Here is a 21,332-nt window from a genome sequence, read left to right as displayed (position 1 = left end):
CCTGAATTATGATAATTCACCATAACGGCGTATTGTATTTTTCTCTCGTAACGTACTTAATAATTAAAATTATATAGCTACGTTTGTTTGCCAACTGCGAGATTAGAAACGGCTGTTAAAGTAAAGCGGCACTTGGCGGGCAGCTCTGTCGTTGCTAGGCGGAAGGCGCATGTGCAGCTTAGATGCCGGGGCCGGAATGCGAGCAGCCTATAAGGCCGCAGGCTGAAGATTGGTATAGCGTGGGCCCGCAAGGCTTGGAGCGGTTGCTCCTTACCATCTATTTTACCCACCTTCTCTACCTTTATTATTTGATTTTTGTATTTTATTTGGTTTGATTCGATCTTTGAGTAATGACAGACCAGTCTGCTCTACTCCTTAGGAAACAGCTGGCAGGTATGCGCCGCCCTTGGAATCTCACTAAAACTTTGCTGCAGATATGAATGATGGCTGGGAGAACTGTACTTGCTGCTGAGCCTCGACCCACTTTCAGCTCCCCATTTCCTTCTGACTGGTTTCATTTCGGCCATGGCTAACTGTTAATGGTTAAAAGGGAAACATTTTGGACATTGTTAATGTTGTGTCATCGGTCGTTTGGCTCTTTTAAAAGTCATTGTTTCGTAACTTTTTTTCCGCTTCCCCGCTCCGGCTCTGCATTATCATTATGACAGACTGGCAAAGTGCCCCTGGAATATTTTACGGCCACGGACCACGATTGTAAAATAAGAAAATCATTATGGCGCTTCAGAATCGGGAACAGTGACTTGATGAATTTTTTTTGTGTTTTTACTTTTGACCAAATTACACATATCTATCCTTTTCTACTGCACATTATAATTGCCTGTAGTAAGCCCCCTGAATTACTTGAATTGTTATATTTTATAGAGTCATAGTCATACAGCAGGGAAACAGGCCCTTTAGCCGACCAGGGTCCCTAAACTGAACTAGTCCAATTTGCCTGCGTTTGGCTCATATCCCTCTAAACCTTTCCTATCCATGTACCTGTCCAAATGTCTTTCACATATTATAATTGTACCTGTCTCTATCACATCCTCTGGCATTATATTCATATATATATATGCCTGTTCCATTTACTTTGTGTGGAAAAAGTAGCACCTTGATCCCATTTAAATCTTTCCCCTTTCACCTTAAACCTGTACCCTCTAGTTTCGGGCTTCCCCTATGGGAAAAAAACCTTGGCTATTCACCTTATCTATGCCCCTCATGATTTTATAATCCTCTATAAGGCAACCGCTCAGCCTTCAATGCGCCAGGGAAACTAATGTTGTTTAAACACTGCAGTTTAATTTCACATAAAAGAAATGAAGACAAAATAGAATAAACCATTTACATTTAACATAAATTTAAATATTTTCAAACACAAGGTAAAATACAATGTCATTAATCCAAAAAACACTCCTTTATAGAACTGACACCAGAGATAATGCTCTTCTATTACACATCTATAAAGTTTAATTTAACTGGGACTTCTTGTTCTGTCTTGAGAATGTGATCAACTCCTGGAGCCTTCATGCTGAATTTAAAATTTCTCAACTTCAAATAACTCCTTCATGGTTTTACTAAATACATCATGTCTGGAACTTTTAAATTAAATTCTGTACACTGAGGGAACCTATTTCTTAACAGTCTTTAAACTACCTGCTTTTCTCAAGAACAGCTGTTTTACACATCTAGCTTCGGCCAAGACTTCTGCAAACTGCCCCCGACTGAAACTAAAAATCTTTTTGCTTTCCTTGTTATGGGATGTTTCCCCTAAGCCCCCCAAAACTTCAATTGAAATGTGTATTGCACAATCCTTTTTGTTCACTTGTAAAGTCTTCCAATGTAAACAAATTCCCAATAGTCTCCATGAACTATCCTTTTTGGGAAAAAAAATCACCTTGGCTACAGAAATAGCTATAAGTTCATTAAACCTCTTCAGATATACCAAAAATCTATGTCACTATTTAACATACAATAAATTTTGTTAGCACATATAATATGTACATGTATAGCATACATTTTACTGCACAGCTTTTGAAATGTGTGGTGTTTGGTTTACAAGAAGAGTAAATACTTTGAGGGATAGCAGGCCCCTTTGTAAATTATCTAGCATGTGTCTAATAACTAAAGCATGGTCAAGCTTTCAATCCAATTAAATAATTTAAACAATATAATTTCTAATGTTAATTATTTTACATCGGATGATAATTGACTTTTTTTTATTTTTCATTTATTCAAGTATGATTAATCACCACAAAGAATACAGGCAAATAATAATGACATAGGGTTGACACTGTGGCATCTTAGAAGTTATTGTTAAAGTTAGCCACAGTTTTTTAATGAGACAGTGACATTAAATCGGACCGTCATTCTCAAACTAAGCTATTGTTGTTTCAACTCATGTTGTCAGGCAGATACATTGTTTCTGCACCAATGTGTAACTGTTACACTATTTCATGTTTGTGTTTTATCCTTTGAAGAACTAAATAAGAATCCAGTGGATGGATTTTCTGCTGGATTAATAGATGATGATGACATATACAGATGGGAAGTTGTCATCATTGGCCCACCAGATACTCTTTTGTAAGTACTTAATGCTAATGAGTATCAGCGCTAATAGAAATTGCCAGTTAACCACCTATATTTTATTTTCAGATAGTGACAAGACAGTTGGTGAGGATGATGTGTGATATGCAGAAGTTGTATTCAAATCTTTTTATCTTTCATACTTTTACTAAAATTTTGCAAGTATTTCCTGAGAAAGACAAATGTAGTTACAAACATTTTCCCTGCTAAATGAGTATCAGGAGTTTGACAGCAAATAAAATGGGTGCTACTCTGTGAAAAAAAAAACTGTGATACACGCTGTTTTGCATAGGGATAAAAAGATCGTGAATGTAAATAAGTGGCTAAGAAATGGATGTGAGAAAGATGAGGTCTATTTCATGATGTATTGACCGAACAGTATGACTGGACAGTGGAAATTCGGAATATTTCTCCAAAGACTCTGCATGTTGGATCAATTGACATTTTAATGACAGGTATCAAGAGTTCATTTTTTGTTGGGTAACGGTATTGAGGTAAAATAGAAACCAAGTAAATGGACTTGAAATTAAGAAATGGTGGAACACTTTCAAGGGCCTGAATGGTCTTCCCTGTCCCCATTTTCTTCACAGATCTGTGCATTCTTTACGAAATACAGCTTGTTGTGCCTTTACAATAGTAAAGCAAAGAGATATGGTTGGAGTAGTATATTCAGAATCGATCAGTATAATAAATCTCAGCATTGAGAACAGATCAGTTTTTTTTTTCAGAAGGGAAATACATAGGAAACAGTGGTGCTGTTATGTTGAAATAATTTGAAACAATACTGTATTGAATCAATATGACAGCAATAGGAAATGACTGAAAAAGGAAGAAGTAAGCTCTTGTTAACAATACATAAGTTTTATTTAGCCTATATAGCAATAGTTACTACACTGTAAAACTACTGAGCTGTAAAGTGCTTTGGGACATCCTGAGTATGGATGTGAAAGGCATAGTGTCAGAAAAAGATTTTCAAGAGCATAAAATCATAAGAAGTAGCAGCAGGAGCTGGCTGTTTGGCCTTTCAAGTTTGCCCCATCATTTAACAAGATCATGGTCAGTTCATCATAGTTTGCAACTCTAATATTTCAAAAATCTATCTATCACTTCTTTAAATACTTTCAGTAACGTTGCCTCCACACCTCATCAGGCAGAGAAATCCAGATATTCAGTACACTCTGGGAGAAGGAATTCCTTTGCATATCAATTTTAAATGAGTATGCTGTACTTTGTAACCATACCCCCTTTTTAAGATCCACACTATTGGAAACATCTTCCCAGTCAGAATCTTGCCTGTTTCCATAAAATCATCCCTTATTCTTCTAAATGCTAATGAATAAAGGCCCAGCCTGTTTACTTACACTTAATAAGTCCAACCTCTTCACCCCAGGAATGAACCTAGTGAACTCTTTCCTGTACATTCTTTCTTAACTATGGGGACTAAAACTGTACGTAGAATTCCCTTGCGATCTTACTAACACCCAGTATAATTGTAACAAGACTTCTCTACTATTAAATTTCATCCTCCAAGGAATTTAGGCTAAAATTGCATTTACCATCTTAATTACCTGCTGCACCTGAACGCTAACTTCATATGTTTCATGCACAAGAACAGCAACATTCCCTCTAAGCTATGTGGCTTTGTGTGCTGTAATGTTCCTGTATGGTGATTGTTGTTGGCATGCTAGTCGTAGCATTGATTTGTGGTTTCAGAAGTCACTGCTGTGCACGGGCCTTGGAGACACGCACAGTTGGTCAGAAAATTAGAGGGAACACCCAAATTACTCTGTGCTGTGCTTTTTTGGAGTCTCTCTCTATTTAAACATGTTTTCATTGAAACATGCCCTCCCATCTATTCTTGTATCGTTAGCAAATTTGAATACATTAAAATCTGCCCCTGTCTAAGTCATTAATATAGATTGTAAATAATTGTGGCCAAGGACTGATCCTTGTGGAACTCCACATCTTGAAAAGACCCCAAATCCTCTTATGTCTTCTGTATGCTTGTCAAACATGATTAATCAATCCTTAATCCATGCCCCTCAGTATTCTGAGCTTCAATGTTCAATAACCTTTAATATGACATTTTATCAAATGCCTTCTGGAAGTCCAAATACACCACATCCACCAGTTCCCCATTACCAACTCTGCATATTAAGACCTCAATAAAAACTGTATCCAACTTGTCAAACATGATTTTCCTTTCTCAAAACTGAGTTCACTCTATTTGATTGCTAAATGTCAATTGACCTATTGCAAATGCTATGTTAACTGGGGCTCTAGTTTCCTGCTTTACTTCTCCCTCCCTTCATGAACAGGGGTGTTACTTTAGTGATTTTTCAATTCACCTGAAATCCATGAGGTTTGAAATATTTTGACCAATGCCTCCATTATATCTGCAGCCACTTCCTTTAAAACTCTTGGAGACACTCCATCAGGTCCTGACGACCTGTTTATCTTCACTCCTATCAGTTTGTGAAATACTTGTTCGTTGTGATAGAGGCTATTATAAGACCTTTCTTCCTGTTAGTGCACTGCTTCTTTCTTATCTTTGGGATGCTTATAGCATCTTCCACCATGAAGACTGATACAAGATTTTGATTTAATTTACCTACTATTTTCCTGCTCTCTGTTATTAATTACACAGTTGCATTCTCCAAGGTTCCTACACTTCCTCTTTTTCTTTTTAAATACCTGTAGAACTCTTGCTGTTGGTTTTTATATTTCTTATCAATTTACTCTCAAAATCAATTTTCTCCCTCTTTATTCATTTTTACTAATCTGGGGCTGATTTCTGAAAAAGAAATCCTAATCCTCTGGTCTAGTTTCATAGCTTTAATTTAAATTATTTTGATGTACTGCCGACCATACTTTTTTTTAGTTTTTTTTTAAATCAAAAATATACTACTTCAGACTTTGGTCAGATTCAAAGTCTTTTTTAGCTTCATGCTTCCCTCATCTTCAACTGTTGAGTAGACTTCATTTTCTGATGACAATTTGTACAAAAACAGATACATGGGCAATGGCATCTCTGCGTACTTTAGCATATATTTAAGTAGCAAGTGATTGGCAAGAGCTAATGAACAGAACGTGAAGAACAGTTAGATTTTATTTTATGTAGGTAGGATTCTGGTGTTCTCTCTATCTTCCCCCTCCTTTAGCAAATAAAGTACAGAAGTAATTGTTAAGGAAAGAATGACAAAAGTGGAATGATCTTTTGAAGGGGTTTCAGTGAACCACCTTTAATACAGTGTTTAGTGCACTCAGTTGCTTGAAGCCACCCTTGCTCAAATTTGGTGAGTTTTAACAAAATAATTCCTTGGAACTATGTTGATGGACTGTTCTTCGCTTTAAAAACATCTTTGCACCCTATAAATAATTGATAACTAGAATGTAACTATAAGGGTGTACTACGTAATAAATTATTCAAGTCATTGTGTAAACCACAAGGGTAAAACTTTGATATTTTATTAAAATAACTTTAACACACTCAATTAGGCTACACCTTTATACTTGGTTCTTGGTTCATTGATATACTTATGTGTATTATGTAGCTATGAATGTTTTGATTAAGTGTACAGCGGTGACAATTCTTGCTGTTTCCAGGACACTCTGTATCTGGTGTCTTATCAATAGATTTTAAAGGTAACGCTAATTCCTTGTGAAATTCTTACTGCAAGATCACTGAAAAATAAACTTACAGTAGTTTACAAGAATATGACTCATACATTAAAAATACTTTTTAAGAATTCTTTGAAAGGCTGATTATTACAATTTTCCCCAAATCTTGATAACGGAGTATTCTTAATATCTGAAAAGCTACTTAGAAGGAAAATGTTTTGCTTTTGGTCGACTATGTTAGAGATTTTTTAACCAATTTACTTTTACATATCTTATTTCCCTCTGTGTAATAATATAGAATTGTCATTCATCAGATTTCATTTCTTATTCATTTCCTAGTGAGGGTGGATTCTTCAAAGCTCATCTGACCTTTCCTAATGATTACCCTTTGCGGCCTCCAAAGATGAATTTCATCACAGAAATCTGGCATCCAAATGGTAAAATATGTACATATAGAATTTATTTATTAATTATTATATTATCAGCTTTAAAACCTGTTAATTAAGGAGAGAGATCTTGTATCATTTCATTCTGTAAAATTTCCATTTTCAAGTGGTGGTATAGTGCACACTGCAGTCTTCCTTGTTGCGTCAATCAAATGATTAAGGTCTTCTAATAATCTTTACTAGCAACTCGCTTATTCCTGAGTCACAAAGTGATGAATTCCAACAATGGTATCTAATCTCATCATTTGTTTCAGAGGAAGTTTACATATTTGGCCTATTTATTTAACTGCTTTTTAAAAATCTTTTTAATACATTAAAACTTCTGATTTTAGAATAATATATCCGAGTACCTGCAAATTGCTTTATTGGAAAATTTCTGAGGATATAGTTTACAATAGTGACTGGCTTCTTCTAAGCCACACAAACAACTGGAAGCTGTGTAAAAGACAAGAGTACATAGAGTCTCTTTCATAAATTATGAGCCACTGTTTTACTTTAGCTGTGGTATCTGATAGGGACAAGAATATTTCATTTAGCCCCTTGAGCCTTAGACCACTTAGTGAGATCATGACCAATTTGTGACTTAACTTCATACACCAATCATTGGCCTGTACTCATTAATACCTTTGGGTTCTTTTAGGTATGCAAAAGGTAGCATTCCAATAGCATTTTTGATTATTTTCTGTACTTATTCATGACATAATCTATCTAAATGGATCCCAAGTTTCTTTGGACTGCCACTGTTTCTAGCTTTTTTTTTAGATTCAAAGTAAATAACGTCACCAGCAAAGCTGGATATATGTTTTCTGTCCCAGCATCTAAGATGTTAACGAACATGTTTTTTTTCTAAAATGTTCAATAAAATTTGACTGGAATGACCTACCTTTTACTATCCTACTGTTTCCCTCTGATCAGCTGAATTTTTTTTTCAGATGTTCAGTCACCTTGTCTTAATTAGACTCTAGCAGTTTCCTGACAATGTATTAAGTTTACACTATACTCAATGCAACTTGATTAACTGTTAATTTGAATAGATATACAATGTTGTTGACTTTTTCTCTCCATTCCATTAAATAACTATATTTAAAAAAAGATATTTATAAAATAGTCAACAAGTCTGGCAGCACCTGTGGAAACCAAAACAAGTGTTAACATTTGAGATTGGTGACCTAGTGATAAAACATGATCTGAAATATTAACTATTTATCTTTCCACGGATGCTGCTAGATCTGTTGATCCTTACCAGCAACATCTGTTTTTACTTCTGATTTCTTGTATTCACTATAGTTTGTTTTTGTTTTGCCATCAATTATTCAGGAAAAAAAAATCTTTTTTTGTTACAGTTGCCAAGAATGGTGATGTATGCATTTCAATTTTGCATGAGCCTGGTGAGGATAAGTTCGGTTATGAGAAACCTGAGGAGCGTTGGTTACCCATTCACACTGTAGAGACAATTCTCATCAGTGTTATCTCTATGTTAGCTGATCCCAACAGTGATTCACCAGCAAATGTTGATGCTGCGGTAAGCATTTTATTAGAAGTAACATAATAATTTTTTCACAAGGTAAAATTATTAGAACTCTATTGAGATCTTTGAATTTTACGAAAGTATTTGAGAATCCATGTCTGGTGTTTCCAAAGCCATATTCCATTATTTACTTTTTAATCCTCTGTCAATCATCCCATATGAGAAACGATTGCATTAATACCAGAATTTCTCTACTTAGTTTCATATTCTCAAGTTACCAAAAATGGTGTGCAGTGATGATACTAGGTTAATGTTGTTATTCTGGGCATTTTAGTCTCACAGATTGTTGTCATTAGCATTTAGGAATAACTGCAGGAACTTGGTGAATGCCACATTCATCCTATTACACAGTGCATTCTGTGGAGAAGTTTGCAGCACAGAGAGGCTATTCAATGTGTTGTGTCTGTGCCTGTTCTATATCCACAGACCTATGTCCCCTTCTTATCCCCACACCCATTTATTTTCGCTTTATTAAATATGTGTCCATTCTTCTTTAAAATTATAATGGATCCTGCTTCCATGTTGTTTCTGATGGAACATTCTATGTTCTAACAACCCTAACAAAAAAAAACTCCATCCTTTCTCTTTAAACTTCTGTCAGTTATCTTTATTTATGCCCTTTAGTTATTTAAGCAGATTTTTAAAAAAATTTACTTTATCAAAAACTTTTGTCATTGAATAAGTTTTTAAATTTGAAATTTAGAATTTAGTAAACAGCATAGACCGGATTTCTATTAAGTTTCATTTTATTAATTCTTTTAATTTGTTACTTAGGTAATTTTCATTTTGTAACTGCTGCAAAAGATGCATTCTAAGTGTAACAGAAGAAGGGCTTATGCCCGAAACGTCGATTCTCCTGCTCCTTGGATGCTGCCTGACCTGCTGCGCTTTTCCAGCAACACATTTTTCAGCTGTAACAGATGGCAACTAGGAAGCTCAAATTAGAAGTATAGGAGTATGTTACAGTTTTGATAGATTGAAACAAAGAGTCTTGACATAAACATATCTACTTTACCACTTCCATTTATCCTCCAGTAGCTGAATATAATCAGGTTATAGAAATTCTACATCATTTGAGCAATTGTGTTTTTGCTGAGTGTAATCATGTTACATAGCAACGTAGACACCAGAACATAGAAGGTGTAGGATTACTGGAAGTAGAGCTGGAACGATTACATTGTTACACAATGCTACTAAAAGTTGCTAACATTTTAAGGAAATGTAATTTTGTGCAAAAATTAGATAATTTTTTTATACAAAGAGAAAACAAGAACACAGCAGATCCTGGAACTTAAAACAAAAGTAGAAGATACTGGTAATCCACACCAGATCAAAAATCAAAGAGGAAGTTACTGAGTTGTATGAGCTGCAGGCAACTTAATAGAAAACTACTTAATTGATGTAAAAGATCATTTCAGTGAAACAATGGAAAAGCATTACAAGAATAAATGGGCAAATATTATGATAGTGTAAAACGCGGAAGACAGAATTGCCGATAGTGTTCAGTTGGTCTGGAACGAGATCTATTGAGCAAAGTTGGATGGGGCTCCAAGTTAACAGTTTTATAACAAAAACTTTACACCAAAATGTTAACCTTCCTTCCCTCCAGACAATGATAGAGCCCCCTTCACCATCAGTACTTCAAGCTGTAAAGTGAAAAGATATATCTAAGTTCCTCACAGCTGGTTCTGTTTGAAATTTGGTCCACAGGTGTCCCTCACCTGTCTATATTAGCCATTTGATGTCCCATTCAAACCCAGTGATGATAAGACCATAACAAATAGGAACACAAATGGGTCACTCAGCCCCTAGAGTCGACTGTGCCATTCATTAGAATCATGGCTGATCTGGCATTCCTCATATGCACTTTACCTGTAACCCTTAATGCTCCTACTGTTCAAAAATCTGACTATCTCAACCTTAACTGTTTGCAAGGAATCTGCCACAGAGAGCTGTGGGGCAAGAAATTCCAAAGACACTCAACCCTCTGAAAGAAGAAATTCCTCCTCACCTCAGTCTTAAGTTAACTTCCCTTTATTCTGACATTATGCCCTTTGATCCTAGATTCTCCCATGTGGGGAAACACCTTCTCAACATTTACTTTGTAAAGCCCCTTCAGAACTCTATATATTTTAATAATGTCACCTTTCATTCTTCTAAACTTCAGTGTGTAGAGTCCCAATCAGTTTAGCCTTTATAAGACAATCCCTCATATCAAGGATCATTCTACTGAACCTCCTGTGAACTGCTTTCTGTGTCAGAATATCTTTCCTTAGATTAAGGGCCGTAACCGCTCACAGCTGTAGTCTCACAGCACTTTGTGCAGTTCAGTAAGACTTGCCAACTCGTATTCCAACCCCGCTGAAATAAGAGCAAACATTCCATTAGCTGTCCTGATTATCTGCTGCACCTGTGTGCTAGCTTTCTCTGTTTTCTGCACAAGTACCTCAAGTCCCTTTTGAGTTGCCATTTTCTGCAGTTTTTCTTCATTTAAATAATATTATCCTTTTGATCTCCATTTCAAAGTAGTCAACTTCATATCTCCAACATTTTACTCCACATACTTAACCCACCAATATATCTATATAAACTGTTTGTATCCCCACGGAGCTTGCTTTACTGCCTATTTTTAGGTTATTGTTATGTTATTATCAAGTCACTCCTCTGGCTCTGTCAACCCCTTTGACATCTTCTCTTTTGAGCACTTCATCTTGTTAAACATCAAGTTATGTCTCCTTTACAATTGTCATTCATACCTTCTCCTCAAACAAAATCTTGACTTTGTCACGGTTCTATTCTCTTTATTCCCTCAGCCACTGTTCTGCATGACCACTCGTCCCTAGTGATTTTGGTCTTAGTTGCAGCTTCTCATGTGCTCTTTCTTTTGATTTTGCTGCCACGAATAAATCTATTCATATTCACTACCACCCACAACCATGCCATTTCCTAGGCCCCTCTGTTCTCACTCATTAATCAAGCCATCTGTGATAATTTTGGTGTGTTACAATCTTAGTCCATTCTAATCTTCTTCGTTTTTGCCACTTGTCACTAAAAAGCTGCACAAAGTCTATTATAAACTAAGCTTTTCTGAGCCTATGCACCTAAACCACTTTTCTAACCAAATTCCACCTGACTTTGGTGCTATGTCAATTACAGTTGCATTTTTTCGAACTCTCAACTGCTTCCTATCCATGAAGAAAGTGAAGACTACAGATGCTGGAGATCAGAGTCAAAAAGTGTGGTGCTGGAAAAGCATAGTCGGTCAGGCAGCATCCAGATTAGATTCCCTACAGTTTAGAAACAGGCCCTTCGGCCCAAGCCCACACCAACCCTCCGAAGAGCAAACCACCCAGTCCCCTACATTTACCCATGACTAATCCACCTAACACTATGGATAATTTAGCATGGCCATTTCACCTGACCTGCAAATCTTTGGACTGTGGGAGGAAACCGGAGCAAACCCACGCAGACACAAGGAAAACGTGCAAACTCCACACAGACAGTTGCCCGAGTAGGAGAGTTGATGTTTCGAGCATAAGCTCCTGATGAAGAGCTTATGCTAGAAATGTCAACTCTCCTGCTCCTTGGATGCTGCCTGACAAGCTGTGCTTTTCCAGCATCATATTTTTTGCCTGCTTACTATCCATTATTGCCTTATATTATCTCCTTTCACTGTTACTTCCATATCGTTGCCAGTCTACCTGCCTCCATAAGACCACAAGATGTAGGAACAGAAATAGGCCATTTGGCTTATTGAGTCAGCTCCAGCATTCAGTGAGATCATGGCTGGTCTCCCCACTCCACTTTCCTGCCTGATTCCCTTACTAATATTTATATTTCAGTATTGAATGCATTTAAATGACCCTAGCCTTGACAGTCCTCTGCAATAAAAATCCCAGATTCATCACCCTCAGAGGCAAAAAAAAACTTCATCTGTCTAAATTGGACAGTTCCTCATTCTGAGATTACATTTTCAGGTCTTAGACTCTCCCTTGAGGGAAAACAACATCTGGCATCTACCCTGCAATGCCCCCTTAGATTCTTATATATTTCAAGAAGGTCTCCTCTCATTGTTCTAAACTCCAATGAATACAAGCTCAAGCAACTCAACTTCTCATAAATAAATTCCTCCATACTTGGAATCAATTCTAGTAAACATTCTGTGATCTGCCTTCAATACCAGTATATCCTTAGATGAGGGAACCAAAACTATTCACACTATCCCAGGTGTGGTCTGCCTTGCAGAGTTTTATCAAGACTTCCCTTTTTTTTTAACTCCACACATTAGAGTTACTGAAAGTCAGAGGAGAGTCACCATTGTCAGTGGTTAGAAGCTATAAAACAGGAGTTCAGATATATGGAAATAAATATAGAAAATGCTGAAGAAACTGAGACATCTGTGGTGAGAGAAACAGTTAATATTACACAAGTCTGATGTGACTTCATCAGAACCTTTGTTTCTGATTTATCTGATGCAGGAAAATTGGTTTCGACCTTGCTCAGTTCTATCGTGCTCTCAGTATACAGGGAATGAGATCTTTGGAAGACTTACTATTAGTATCTCTCTTGAAAATAAAAATTTGATCAGATCATGGTCCAGAAGCTGATAGGTGGATTAACCAGGCCAATTGCTGGTTTGCTTTAGCCAGGCAAAGGTCCTATCAGCTCTGCACAACAACAGTGCTCCCTTTGTCAGCAGATTTGATTTTGAGTTAGAAGAGTGAATGGAAAATTACATGGTAAAGTGAACATGGATTAGAACATAGAAAGCAGTATGGCCAAAATCAAAGCAGCGATATTGAATGAAAAGGCAAGAGGATATTAAAAGTTGAAAAGAAGAATCTTGGTATTAAGTTATTTTTCCTGAAATCCTTACACACTTAATGCAACTGCAATACACCAACTTCTGTGAACAACCAAACTTTTATTAAGCACTATAGAGTGGTGGAGAAACTCTTAACACGCTTCGCCATGCTTGTGAAGCATGTTGAGAGGTTCTCGGAACAAAGGAAACAATCCTTCCTTCTCCAAAATCTCTATATCACAGTCAGTAATGCTCACAAGACAACCCCCAGTCACTCCCTCACAGTCACATGCCACTCACAACACAATGCAGTGACCCACATCACCTCCAGAAACAATGTAATTCAAATCATCCTTTAATGGCCAGATATGCTATGAGTTGTATTTTGTTGTAACTATAGGGGAGTAATCAAGTTCCAACTGCAATGCCCCTATTGATTTCTGAATAGGGGATGAAAATGTAAATAGTAGGAGATGACAATGTAAATGGCTCTGAATAATAGGTGATAATGTAATTTGTTACAATCTATCTAAATCAGAGGCATCCCACCCTAGCCTCAGGACATCCAATTTCCTGCAGGTCATCAGCGCAAGTTAATTCTTTAATATCACATTGGAATAATGAATCATAGTTAAAAAGGTATATAAATGATGGAAGATGAGCTGAGGCTGAGAGAAGCAGAGACCTAATTAAATACAACTTGAATTGAAGAAAATGGTGACGATAATGCCAATTTCCTTGTTGAGCAGAAATTGTTTTACTGTAATCATTATGCTTTGTTGTAGAAAGAATGGCGAGATGATCCAAATGGTGAATTTAAAAGGAAAGTTGCACGGTGTGTAAGAAAAAGCCAAGAGATGGCATATGAGTAATTTTTTTCCCTTCATCAGGTTGGTAAGTTTTTTGTTTTAAAATGAGTTTTGAAATTCATATCATGACCAAAAAATTAGTAAGTTTATATACTTCCATTTTGTCATTAGTCTTCTGTCCTTTAGTCTTCAGTTTGTATTTATTTAACAACTGTGATTCAGTACATTCCTTCACGCCCTACTATGAAAATATATGGCCCCACTTAGTATGTTCCCCAAAGGATGTGTATAAGATGAAATTGACTGCATGCAGAATTTTATTGTATCCACATTGGCCTGAATTTTGCAATGATCGGATTCTCTTTCCTGCAGCATAGATATAAGGTGCACGTGCGGACCCTGTGGAATCTCCACTGGGGGAGACTGTTAAAGAAATTAACCAGAAAATTGAAAATTCTACTGGGCAGTTTCCCTACACTTGGAACCCTCCAAACATATCTATTTAGATTGAGAATTTGGAAGGTTTGTAGAGAATAAAAGTAGGAGTAGGCCATTTGGCCCTTTGAACCTGCTGTGCAGCTAAGTAAATATTTACTCAGGAAAAGTTAGACTATTAAACATGTAGTCTAATTCCTGAATAGCTGTTAAACTGAACCTACAATTTACCATTCTAATCCCCAATTCCACCTCTCCCAGACCCTAAATTGACAATCCCCCTTCATTCCCTCCCAACTATCCCTCATGACTCAATTTCTCTTTCCCACCACTGCACCTGACGTTTGCTCTCCTGCTGTCATCCCCTAGTGTAAATACCCCCAACTTGCCAGACCTAATTTCATCTGTCCATCTTAAACACTCCATCATTTACCTGTCTCCTTGCCACCTGGCACCCTAATCTGACCCACCTGTTGGCCTACTTATCTGACAGCCTACCCCCACCCAAGTGGTACTCAAATCTTTCACTTATATTACATTCTAATCCTTTTGAGCTGTCAAAGTGGCTGTCTGTGATGCTGGACATTTAAATCACAGAATACAACATTTGACCGATGTTGTAAAAGAGAATGTGCCTTTCTTTCCCTGACTGTTTTATAATAAGGATCTGTCAGAATAATACATGGCTCTACATGGTTTCTGAAGGAGCCCTAATCAGAATCCCCTGCGAGAATGTGGGCATTTTCTTTCTGGAAAAAAGGAGCAGGCTAGCAATCTACAAATGTTGTTGTTTAGCTCTTGAAACAACAACTCCTCATCCTGTTCAGTTCAAAAACATATTACTAACATTTTGCTAATGCCACTGTTTACAACAGGTTAATCAATATTGCAATTAATATCACTGAAATGTTGACTTTAATTACATTAGTTAAAACAATTTAAGTGCTTATGGTCTTCAAATATGATTGGTTTTAGTTTAATTATTACCATGAGATAACTAAGTTGCCAGTGCTTTTTATCTAATCCAGTATGAAAAATGTGTTGCTGGAAAAGCGCAGCAGGTCAGGCAGCATCGAAGGAGCAGGAGAATAGACGTTTCGGGCATAAGCCCTTCTTCAGGATTCCTGAAGAAGGGCTTATGCCCGAAACGTCTATTCTCCTGCTCCTAAGATGCTGCCTGACCTGCGCTTTTCCAGCAACACATCTAATCCAGTATCCCAACTTGTATTCCATATCATTTCTCCTCAAATATAAACTGAGAGTACGTCTATATTTAATTTTAGACACAAATATATGTGATTTAGAGGGCTTCAGCTGAATCAGATAAGCTTGAAATACAATTTTAAAGTTAGAATAAAGAAAATGTATTGGTTCAATTCTGATGTGAATAATACCTTTCATTAACAAACAAGTATAGAATTCATAACACTTTAGATAACATAAGTATATGTATATTAAAAAAAACTTTGAGTATAGAGCAGACAATTTTTATGGTCCTCCGTGGATCTTATAAAAACTGAAAGCTATTGTAGACTAATCAAGCTCTGAAGATCAAAATTACGTGTATTAAATGGTCAATCACCTTGGTCTTTCTTAATCAGTTATTCTAATGAGTGTTTTATTATAAAGGAGTTTTGTCTCTGTACTGACTGACCCTGATCTCATTTATTTTAAATCATTAGAATGGTTATGATAATTTTATATCATCCACTTGTGGATTAAAGGCCCTAAGTCTGTAATTTATGTCTTGTGTTTGCTCAGATCAGGGAGGTGATGGCCTAGTGGTATTATCACTGGTTTGTTAATCCAGAGACCCTGATCATGTTCTGGCTCAATCCAAGTTTGAATCCCACTACAGCAGATGGTGAAATTTGATTTCAATTTTTAAAAAGTCTGGATTTAAGAGTCTTAGGATGACAGTGAATCCATTGTCGATTGTTGGGAAAACACACCTGGTTCACTAATGTCCTTTAAGGGAAGAAACTGCTATCCTTACCTGGTCTGGCCTCCATTTGACTCACACCTACAACAACGTGGTTGACTATTAACTGCCCTCTGGGCAATTAGAGATGGGCAATAAATGACACCTAGCCAATGCCACCCTCATCCTGTGAATGATTTTTTTTAAAAGTTACAAATGCTGTTAGTTAAAAATGTGATTTAGTTTCTGTTGGTCAACATTTGTCTCTTTCCCCTTGTAGTTTTGATTTCCACATGCTTAAGACTACCTATGTCATGGATTCTTTGAGTGATATTTAGTCAGTTTCCTTTGTCACGTTATTACAGACATCCACAGTGGAAAAAGTTGAGCTTCTTTGGACTAATATGACTTTTTTTTTTAAACGGACACCATCGATTTACATTTTTTTGAAAAAAGTGACAATTTATTTGCTTTCTAATGCTTTATATTTCTGTTTTTAGGGCTAGCTGAAATGAGAACTTCGCTTTTACCGTTCTTACTGGTCTCTGGCCATAACATTCAATGCAGCTTGCAGCTAAGAATTCCATGCTGTTAAGCTTGGAGAGATGAGAATCCCTCGAGAGAGAGAGAGAGAGAGACATGCTTATCGATAAGAACTGTTGAAAGAAATGTGACCCTCCTTTTAATGCAACAAAAAAAGTTCAAATTACCTTAAGTTTCATCTCAGTTATTTTCAAATCGTGCCGTGAATTATGTTTATTTATTTGAAAGAAATCAGACTGCTTATGAAAGTGTTGTGTTAAACAAGGCTTACTTTTGTATCTCTGAAGATTGTTGCTCTGTCTCAAGCAAATATAATCAATATACTTTGGGAATGATTTATGACAAACTCGTTCATGGAATCATTCACAGTTATGTAGCATGTAAAACTATCTTTCTTAGTTTAACAATTTCAAAAAACAATTCAGGTAAATTAATAGTATTCAAACCTCATTGGGAAAAGTGATGGTTAAAATGCCTTCTCAATTTTCCCTTTTAAGCCAGTTTTGCTGCTGTAGCAATTTCAGGAAATACAAAAGAAGTTCTCGTTACCGCATTTGCCATTCATTTAGAAATTGTATGATTCAATGTAAAACTTATTTTTGAATAACTAAACATTTAGAATATATTATGGAGCAGCTAAGGGATTCGGGTGTTATTAGCTGTTTTCTTGCTGGGAAGTATGAAGATTTAAAGCTGAATGCTTTTACACTTTTATAAATTATTTCTACATTTGATCTGAGCCTAATAAACCGAATTTATTTTAGAATCTGGCTGATTGTGTAACTAATGGTTCTGTCTGTCATTGTAATAACATCGCTGGTATAACATGACAGACAAAACAAATGGCATATTTGTTTATACAAACTAAATAATTAAGTTATAAATTAAGTAACTTTCTAAAATTCAATTTTTTTGTTTCCTTAATTGTAAAACTGAACCCTTCAGAATATCAACTAAAAATTGTTCACATTTTTAAAAAACAATTGACTAATATTTGAGCTGCAGTGTTCTTGGTTTTCTGTGGAGCATCAGCTTATTAACATACATGAGTCCAAAACAGAACATTGTGGATTTGAGTCTAGATTATCATTTCAATCCACGACTAAAATAGTATCATATTGCCTAAATTACTATCTTTAGATATAACATTACACTAAAAATCCATTTGCCCATTTTACTAGTTCGATTAGATGTTTGAGATTCAGTGATATTTTAATAACAGAGCACTTTGGTCAAGTTGACGCTTTTCTCTAAACCAACACTGCCAGTAGATTGACCAGCAAATCATCTCGTTACCATTTGAGATCCTGTTTATGCATAATAATCTGCAGTATTTACATTCAATATCAATGCTGGTACATTCTTTGCCTTTTCAGGTACTGCTAACTTTGTTCCTTTCAGAGAATGTTTTTGACTCTTGCTTGTCATTTAACCATCATTTCCATGACTTGTGCAATGATATCTTTCCTCATATGCACACTTTAGATTGAACTCTGAAAGCTCTATCAACTCTTCAGGCAATGCCTAGCGTTGTTCTAGCATCTCTCACATTTCATAGAACCTAGTTGTTTTTCAGTTATAGATTTTTGTCTTTCACATATTTTGTTACTATGCTCAGTCAAGATCTGAACTTGTCACTTATTTCTTTTTATGTTACAAATATATAATATTCCACTACCTTGCTATATAGAGCCCTTAGTTATAATAAATTTGGCAGGACATTTTAGAATGTGGCTGAATAACAAATCCATAGAACAAGATGAACGTGAGAATGAAGAAGGTGCTTAAAAAACAGCAAATCTGTCACAAACTGAATTCTACAATCTAAAAGATTAGACATTGCTGGAATTATACAGCATGTACACCAGCTTTGAAAAAGACAACTCATATTTTCCAAAGAAATGTTCCGCAAACATTTACAACATAGAATGGGGCTATTCAGTCTATCCTGAATGTGGATATTTGCTGAAGCAGTATAAAATTAATCCCAATGCCTCTTTCCCTATTGCTTTGTATTTTCCATTAAACATTGAAAGAAAATAGATTTATAATAGTCTCTGATAAATACTTTAGCAACCCACCACTGTAATATATTTTCTTCACTGATTACTTCAAATTTATAGGTCACGTGCTCGAATCCCAAAAGCAACAAAATAGCTTTTTTTTTATATTCAAAAAATCAGACCCTTCGTTTTAAAAAAAATTCTCTTCGCTCAAGTAGAATTAGTCCCAATAACTCAATTTTCTAAGTACTTTCCCATCAGAAACCTCACTCTAGTAAATTTACATTATATATGCTCAATGGCTTTGTAATCTTACGTGATGTCCAAAGCTGTACTCATCACTGTGGCCTGACTAATGTTTTGTACAGGTTTACTATAATTTTTTTCTCTTATCCTCTTTGCCTCTATCATGACAGTTCAAAATGTTATTAGTTTAGTTCATAATTATTTACTTTTTGAGATTATCAAATTGAAATTCAAGGTATCTGTACTCATCCATGCTCAAACCACAATGTGAACTTCTGTTCATCATTTCCCATGGAAATTACCTCCCATTTATCCATTTTCAGTTGCAACTGATGTATCAACCATTCTATACTGTTATAATCCTCCTATTTTCCAAATCATTAAAATTAGCTGAAGACGAAAAACGTAAAAGCATTTTGTATCCTCTTCAAGCCTAAATCATCCCCACATGTTAAAGAACAACGATGTACCAAGTAGTGATTACTGGAATCACTAATCTGGTCACCCTTCTCCAAAGCAATTAGTGATGGGAGCAATAAATGCTGTTTGAGGCTAGCAACACTTGCATCCTATGAATTAATTTAAAAAATCCAAATATAATCATTTAATCCAACATGTAGCCCATGTTACATTTTTTCTTGTAATATACTGAAAATACTTTTTCAAAATGCCTCTTCTCAACACCTGAGATTCACGTACACTGATCTACAGTACTTTCTTTACCTGATCATCTCTTCAAAAAAAGATTTACCTTTACCAAATCCATGATGTCTGACTAAAACAACTGATGCATTTTTAAATAGTCTCTAATTTGATCTCGAATAAACTGGTTACTTTTCAGCCCCATGACACGATTTGCACAAGGCCAGAGCTTCCCATCCAGTCCTAGTGACTTTTCCATCTTATGTTTTTCTCTTATTTCCAATTAATTCATTTTATGTGGTGTAACAATTATTCCATCCCCCTTCTCTACTACACTATTTATAATAACTGATAAAATATGGAGTATTCATCTCCAACATACCTTCATTTTACACAAGATTCCTCCTTTCATTCCCTACCATTCTTGTAGATGCTGTTTTCAAATCTGAATTAGTCTCCTTCATAAGACTGACCAATTCAAAATGAAGGGTAAGAAACAATGTATTAATGAGTACTGTTAATTACAACTAGCTAGGGTATGAAACCAGTTTCAAAGTGGGATAAATAAATTACAACGCATACATGATAGTACCAGATAGTAACACAAAGCAAACTAAATAAATAGCAAACAAAGATTACAAAATACATTAAGAACTGCTAAACTGTAGTGATGGCTCCTATCCATTACAATTTTATTCATCTCCTGGCAGCCAGTTTTAGAAACACAGACTTACAGTAAAGTGTTTATCCCATAGATGGTGACCCCTAGATAATACCTGGATCATGACTCGGAGAATTGCAAGGACAAAAGCAGATCATGCCACTCTGAGGAATTTGTAAACTGGATCAGCAACAACTTCAGTGAACTCTTGTATTCCCCCCACTATCAGTTACAGTGAGTGCTTTTAGTCATTTAAATCTGGAATTCCCTCAGCCTCTCTCAAAGATCTTCCTTAAAGCCAATCTCTTTGACCAAGCTTTTAGGTCAATTCATTGATTTGACTAACAATTTCTCTGTATCAAATTAAACACATTATGTAGCATTTTTGATGTAGAAAATGTCTCAAAGACTAGATTTATTGTAATCCTCTTCTGACTGCCTGGCTGATTTTACTTACTATGTTAATCTGTTTTAGTCTTAAAGATTATAAAATCAACACGGTTTTCTATCTTTAAAAAAATTACTTACAAACATAACTACAATCAACTAACTGACTAAACAGATATTGCTCTGAACATTCATACACTTAACCTTACGAAATTTACTCGCTGGATGATGAGGAATAAAGCTTATTTTGCAATGAGTCAAATGTAAGCATCTCCTGTGCTAAACTACCATCAGTGTGTTGAAGTAGATTTTTATTCTGAAACAACAGAAATTGCTGGAGAACCTCAGCAGGTGTGGAGAGAAAGCAGTCTGTTTCAGAATCATGCTGTCAGACCTGCTGATTTCTCCAGCAGTTCCTGTTTTTGTTTCAGATTTCTGACACTTTTTTTTGTACTGTTATTCTATTATGCAGCTTTGTGCAAACTTAAAAGTATGGATCCCCATAAATGGTTTAATGGTTACCAAAATAGCTGCTATAACCTTTCTTCAAAAACAGTTAAATTGCAGAACAAATACTAAGGAAAATTTGAGCTGAAAAGACTTTGGATTAAATGAATGTAATTTTTGGGACTAGGTACTGTGGTATATAAAGCCAAACACTGACATCTTAATGCTGTACAAGAGATTATCTAATTTATGC

The 21,332-nt window shown here is 35.8% G+C and overlaps 1 protein-coding gene across 4 annotated transcripts; it reads left to right on the top strand.

The window, feature by feature from the left end:
* Nucleotides 1–184: 184 nt before the first annotated feature.
* On the top strand, nt 185–21,303 carry ube2g1b (ubiquitin-conjugating enzyme E2G 1b (UBC7 homolog, yeast)). Of its 4 annotated transcripts, none has more exons than XM_088000032.1 (6): nt 185–393; nt 2,481–2,583; nt 6,547–6,644; nt 7,997–8,175; nt 13,771–13,875; nt 20,340–21,303. In XM_088000032.1, the coding sequence occupies exons 1-5, from the start codon at nt 351–353 to the stop codon at nt 13,855–13,857; spliced, it is 510 nt and encodes a 169-aa protein (XP_087856158.1). In that variant the 5' UTR covers nt 185–350; the 3' UTR covers nt 13,858–13,875; nt 20,340–21,303. The 4 variants fall into 4 exon arrangements, with proteins under 4 accessions (XP_087856158.1, XP_043571636.1, XP_087856157.1 ...); XM_043715701.2 differs by having other exon boundaries at nt 16,651–21,303; XM_088000031.1 differs by having other exon boundaries at nt 13,771–13,879.
* Nucleotides 21,304–21,332: the final 29 nt, after the last annotated feature.

This window comes from Chiloscyllium plagiosum, unplaced genomic scaffold (assembly GCF_037043375.1).
Source record: "Chiloscyllium plagiosum isolate Xiang-an unplaced genomic scaffold, Cpla_swu_hap1 HiC_scaffold_24, whole genome shotgun sequence".
Lineage (NCBI taxonomy): Eukaryota > Metazoa > Chordata > Chondrichthyes > Orectolobiformes > Hemiscylliidae > Chiloscyllium > Chiloscyllium plagiosum.
Note: the sequence above shows the minus strand (reverse complement) of the source record. Positions and strands in the feature narration are given on the sequence as shown.

Excerpts from the sequence above, each read along its gene's own strand:
- ube2g1b (XM_088000032.1), top strand. The coding sequence starts at position 351 with ATGACAGACCAGTCTGCTCTACTCCTTAGGAAACAGCTGGCAG. Across the intron at positions 6,645-7,996 it reads AGAAATCTGGCATCCAAATG|TTGCCAAGAATGGTGATGTA; the intron begins GTAAAATATGTA and ends TTTTTGTTACAG. Across the intron at positions 8,176-13,770 it reads CAGCAAATGTTGATGCTGCG|AAAGAATGGCGAGATGATCC; the intron begins GTAAGCATTTTA and ends GCTTTGTTGTAG.